General features: G+C 31.0%; 1 protein-coding gene across 1 annotated transcript; it reads right to left on the minus strand.

Annotated features, from left to right (window-relative positions):
* Window positions 1-4,431: 4,431 nt before the first annotated feature.
* Window positions 4,432-5,345, minus strand: LOC125846489 (perakine reductase-like). The gene is made up of 2 exons (XM_049525925.1): window positions 5,228-5,345; window positions 4,432-4,938 (listed from the first exon to the last, which is right to left on the minus strand). The coding sequence occupies exons 1-2, from the start codon at window positions 5,279-5,281 to the stop codon at window positions 4,705-4,707; spliced, it is 288 nt and encodes a 95-aa protein (XP_049381882.1). The 5' UTR covers window positions 5,282-5,345; the 3' UTR covers window positions 4,432-4,704.
* Between the last annotated feature and the right edge of the window lie 978 nt (window positions 5,346-6,323).

The raw sequence follows: 6,323 nt of genomic DNA on the forward strand, positions 1-6,323 counted from the left end.
TTTTTCCATTTCTTCTTAGATTTTCAAGCATTACAACAACCATAGTAAAATGTGGGGTAACCAAATTATCAACTTCATCAAAGCTATGGTTCTAACTCTTATATTTATTTGAAATTTGTCAACTTATTACTTGTAGAACTATGTTAACAATTCATATAATGATTGCCCGAGTAAAATAATATTTTTCAACGTTGAATTAATAAAATCTTATTTAAAACTAATAATTGAAAAAGAAATCGAATAAATCATTTATATATAAAAAAAATATTAAGTAATACTTTGCATTTAAAAATGTAAGAAAAATAAATTTTAAATAAATGCATGTGAAGTTTATTTAGATTTTAGGCCTCTAATTAAAATTTCACTTTAGGCCTCCGATTACGTTGAGCCGCCCCTGTAGAGTGTATTAGTAATATTTGTATTAATTATACATATATTACTTTCTTATGCATTATTTGGTTTAGTGTAGTGGAAAAGATCTAATAACCCATGAAAAATAATTGAGTTCTTAACCATGCTAATGCATGTATTTAAATCTCTTTGCATTATTAATACCTAAAAATCTATGGTCTAATACACACTTGAATAAACAATAAAGTGGTTACGTTATTAATTATATATAGCATAAAAAAAAATGTATATCAAACAAGATATTGCTAATACATATATTATTTTAACTAATATACCCTACCAAACGACCACTAACGGATTAATTACATGTTTAGGTTGACGTAAGACCAAATATTGATTATATATGACATCGCTGACTTGGATGTTAAGATATTCAAACAAGTAGTTTCACCAAAACTCTGCTACCTGTTTTTAATGGAGTATTGAGTATTCTGCACGTATCTCCTCCTATTTTCCAAACTGAGTGGTTGTTAGGAAACATACTTGGTATTCCTCCCAAGTCGTTTTGTAAATTGAGTCGATCTTTAATTGTTCTTGTTCTACACGAATTCCCTCTATTTCAATTGACGTGACGTCTTTTTCTTTTCAATTAAATGTCATCTTTTTATAATCAGAAATAACAAACTTAACTATAAAAGTTTCTTTTTTCTTCTTAAGTTTTGTGTCAAACCAAACAATGTTACATAAATTGAGACGAAGGAAGTTACTTAAGAGCTAGGAAAGAATTAATACTCTCGCATTTTACCCTCCAAATTTAATTTTATGCCCATATTATTTAGGTTTGGGGTTCATCTAATTCTAATTACAAGTTATTAAGGGCTTGTGAATTAGTACATTTAGGAGTCGTTTGGTAGGATGTATTGGTCATGGTATTTTTTAATCTTTTGTTTGATAAGATTTTGAGAAATATTTCCACAACAACTAAAATTCTTCAATTTATGTACTCTATGGTTTAAGATTCCATTTATTGCATGTAACTTTGTATTATTTTCCCTATTCTTCCTTCCCTACTTGAATAAAAATAAGCAAAAGTTTGGAAGAATAACAATTTAAAAATAAATTAACCAAAGAGAAAGTATCAAAGTTGTTAACTAAAGAGACCTAGTGACTAATGTGTTGGAATTAAAACTTATTAATGGTTGAATGATTCACACTTATCTAGATTAAAGCTTTCTAAAACAAATTGGAAGTTGGCTAGTCTTATGAAACTTCCTACATTTGTTCTCTTGAATTCTTTATTTGGATATTCACAATTAAAAATACATAAATTAACGATGAACGAATTCTATAACCAGATGGCAAAATTCTCTAATTATATGTTTGACATAATACATAAACATGACTCTTAACTTGGCTTCACCGGACAACTATGTCCTCCAACTTTGAATGTGCACAAGTAGGCACTTAAACTTATATAAAATCGAACAAGTAAACACACGTGTCCTACATGACATAATACATGTAGGACGCCACATAAGACACAAAATTACCATGTAGGACAAATATGTCTATATATTCAATTTTATACAAGTTTAAGGTCAACTTGTGCACACCCAAAGTTAAAGGTCATAGTTGTCAGCTGATGTCGAGTTAAGAGTAGTCATGATTATGTATTATACTTAAATGTTTCTAGTATATATATGATGTAAACTATACATATGTCATACCATGGTCACAATGTCAAATTCTATGGTGACCTAGCTGATCTTTCACCTGGTCCTTTAGGTGATGTGAAGATTAGTCAATTGCATCACAAAATTGCACATTGATTGGAGAAGATGTTTTGTTTTCTATGGACATTACAAAGGAGAATATTTGGTTGGATATTGTCATCTTGTTGGCTTGGGGAGTTCTTTATCGTCTTTTCTTTTATGTAGTTCTTAGGTTTTACTCAAAGAATGAAAGAAAATGATGTTCGTCTTTGATTAAAAGTTTGGTTAAGATATATTGTTTGTATTATAAATATTTTTTAACGATCTCTTGGTACCATACTGTTGCAGCATCAGCGGAAGTAACCATTGATCAATTGATGGAAGTTCCTATGTGTAGTAAATTCTGAAAAAGAACAAATGAAGATTTTGATTTGATCAAGTATAGTTGAGGGTTGGTGTTCAGTGTGGGCAGTCTCCGGTATCATAAGTCATATCGTTTCTACTTTTTCGGGAAAACCGGTTTTCGGGTATCTAGGCATGGTTTATGCCATGATCAGTATAGGTGTTCTTGGATTTCTTGAATAAGTTATGCTACTCTCCATATGTTTCATTTTATGTGACACGATTCTTTATTGATAAACTATATCATTATAGTAATAATTTGTGCAGTATTGAAGCAGGTCATCGACTATACAGAAATACATTAATACAAATAACAAGTTGTATTTAACTAACAGAGCAAGCTATATATCCATTGCCCCTTAATTAGGATTACTAGCTAAATTAGGAATCGCATCCTATGACATGCAGGTCCAATATACAGATTCCGAGAGGATTTGAAAAATTATCTAAATACACATTTTATTTTACCATAATCTCTAAAATTTTCTATCATTTTTTAAAAAAAAATCAAAAATACCCTCTCGGATACAGCCCTCCTCTCTTGCTAATACATGTTATATCCCTCTCAGATACATCCTTCCCCTATATATACGGATGTCTTATCCCCTCTCTAATACATCCTTCCCCTATGTATCCATATATTCGAATGATGTATCCGGAAGTCCAACATGCCAGAATTCATAAATTTTAAGAAATTCTTGTAATTTGAAAAATAGTGGGAAAATAATGTTTTAACTATGTAAATTGTATTACTCCCTCCGTCCCATTTTATGTGGCACTTTTCGGATTTCAAGATGCAAACGAATCTGTCTTTGACCGTAAGTTTTTCATAAATCCTTTAAATATTTTAAATTATCAATCATTGTGACTTATAATACTTTTTACGTAGTTTACAAATATATAAATCTCATTTAAAAAAATTTGACTATTTCATGCACAAACTCCCGATCAAACGTAAACTGTTTGACTCTCGAAAAATAAAAAGTGTCACATAAATTGAGACAGAAGAAGTAATATATATGGGTTATTCAGAGCAAAGTTATTGGATTCGCCGACCCCAAGCGCCAGTAATGAGTAGTCAATGGCTTAATGAACTCTGTCTTCATGGGCTGATACGATAGCTGTCAATGGCTTTATCCATGAGTTTTGACAGTTTCTTTTTTTGAGTTTTTCCACATTGGAGCCCGATTAAGTTTGAATTTGCCTATTCTATACCCGAGAAACTCAACCGCTAATTAAAAATTAAAGAATACTTACCACCCTACCACACCTGAGTTTGACAGGCTCAGCTGAAAGTTTACTGAAACTTCCCCTTAAGTTTTTCTTCAAATTACTAAATATGCTGAATGACGTGACACATTTTAATTTGGCCCATAAGGAGTAGTCTGTTTTCTTGTTTAAAAAAGAAGAAAAACACAAACTCGTAAAACGAGAAAGAAGAAAAAAGACAGTGGGAAAAACGCAAAAGAAAAAACAAAGTATATACACGCAGGACCAATTAGTCATTGATCAGTACATAGATGTGGAACAAATATTTATTTACAAAATGTAAAAAGGATTATGAGAGGTAGATGAGTTTTTAATCATGCTAATGTATGCATTTAAATTTTTTTGCATTACTAATACTTAGAAATTCATAGTACTAATACACGCCTTAATAAACAATAAAGTGATTACATTAGTTATACATAGCATTAAAAAGTGTATATCAAACAAGATATTACTAATACACAGAGCTGATACTTGCATTATTTTTATTAATATACTCTACCAAACGACCTTTTAACTGATTAGTTACACCTTTAGGTTGACGTAGACCAAATATTGATTATTTATGACATTGCTGACTAGGACGTTAAGGATATTCAATCAAGTAGTTTCACCAAAACTCTGCTACCTGTTTTTAATGGAGTATCGAANACTACCAAGTAACGAAAAGGATTGCAATAAGATAATTTTAAACTAAACCTAGTGAAGATGAGGGGATTTCAAGTACTTTTCCCGTTCATGCCTCTTCCCCACCTCCACCCTTCTCTCTTTTTAGCTGAAGGAGATAATTTTACACATGAACATCTATAATTGATGCATACACAAGTTTATTATATCTTACATGTTCACTGTTTTATCATGTTAAGATCATTCGAGAATCATCAAGCTGGAAAAATAAAGAAGATCATCTTGTACTCCACTTTCTTTGTTTTGTTTATACAACATTCCATGGAAAGTGTAATGGATGTTTCTAATAATAAAAATGCATCTTTTGATGTTCATGATTCATGTGAAACCAATTGTCTGTAGTTACCTTTCCAACTAAGTATTCATTTGCATGATCCATGCCATAAACATCTGATGTGTCAAAAAATGTGACTCCTTTACCAAAAGCCTCCTTGATTATTGCAATCCCTTCCGCCTCAGGAACAGGAGAATTATAGACTCCGGTGAGCCCCATACAGCCGAAACCTAATTTAGAGACCTAGAAACAAAGGTTCAACATGCAGTGAATGACCATTGCATCAAATTATATGAACACTATCTTGCCAAATAAACAATTTTGCAAAAAGCTACTACATACACTACATAAATAAAGTACTTTGTCATATCCTTCAGAACTCCCACAAATTAAGAACACTACCAATGTGTAAAAACCAGACGAAATCGAAGTACTCTAAAATTAAACCTACTTCCAATACAAATAGACACAATTAGAACTGATAAAATGCGACATTGTTCAAAAAATGTATCGTATAGCTTGAAGTTTTTACCTCAAGTCCTTGAATTCCCAGCTTTACTCTAGGCATCTCAACTGCGTCCGCCATTGCTCAAATGGGAAAAACTCTCTTTTGACTGTTTTCTTCTCTTTTGGTTCTAAAATTGGGTAAATTGTAGTGATTCTATGGAGATATATATACACTTTCGCCATTGACGTTTTTTTCGCCCCTGTGAGGAGAGCGATTAGGTATGAAGGGGTGCTTGCGTCAACGATTACGTTAATCTTGCTATCATTTTCAGTCTAACTTGATAAATTATGGATTATTAGAAATAATTTAAATATATTATTTCCTTTTATTTTTAGTTCAAAATTCAAATATACTTCAATGTAAATTTGTCCTTAATTTTGACAGAAAAACATGTGTTAAGCTCAAAATTAAATGAGTCGCTTTCAATTTTAATTATTAGATTTTTGAAAAAACTCGCCCATTTAACTGGATCCAACCTATTTTCTTTCTTTTTTTGAGAAGGGCTGAAAATACCCTCAACTATTTGAATTGATACAAAACTATCCTTCATCCATCTTTCGGCCCTCAAATGCCATTGACGTCAACCTTTTCAATCAAAAATACCCTTAATTCTACTGTCCACACTTATAAGGTAGATGAAGGACAATATTGTACCAAATCTTATAGCTTAAGGATATTTTAGGCCATTTTTTCGTTAAAATAATTTGAAATTACTTAATATATAGGCTCAATAAGTTGATTTGATTTTGGATCTTGTCCATCATTTCAAAAAAATTTCAACTTGTGATAAAACAAGGGAGAAAAAAAGGAGTAAAATAATGGCGTCATTCATACATTAGTATTAGTTCAATAGAAGATTTAATTAACTATGTATGTATACTGCATTTTTCTTTCGTGTGTACCCAAAATTCAAAATAAAAGAATGAAAATGACATTTTCTCCTATCTCCCCTCTCCCCCGCCCCACACACACTATGATAATAATACAAATTAAAAGAATATGAACATGTAAATTTATTTAAAGTTTGAGTTCATGATATCCTAATTAAGAATTAGAGAACTTTAAAAAAAAAAAAGAATAATAGGAGGGAATGAGCAAGGCAATTGAATAATTGATCGAA

This window comes from Solanum stenotomum, chromosome 1, assembly GCF_019186545.1.
Source record: "Solanum stenotomum isolate F172 chromosome 1, ASM1918654v1, whole genome shotgun sequence".
NCBI classification, from domain to species: domain Eukaryota; kingdom Viridiplantae; phylum Streptophyta; class Magnoliopsida; order Solanales; family Solanaceae; genus Solanum; species Solanum stenotomum.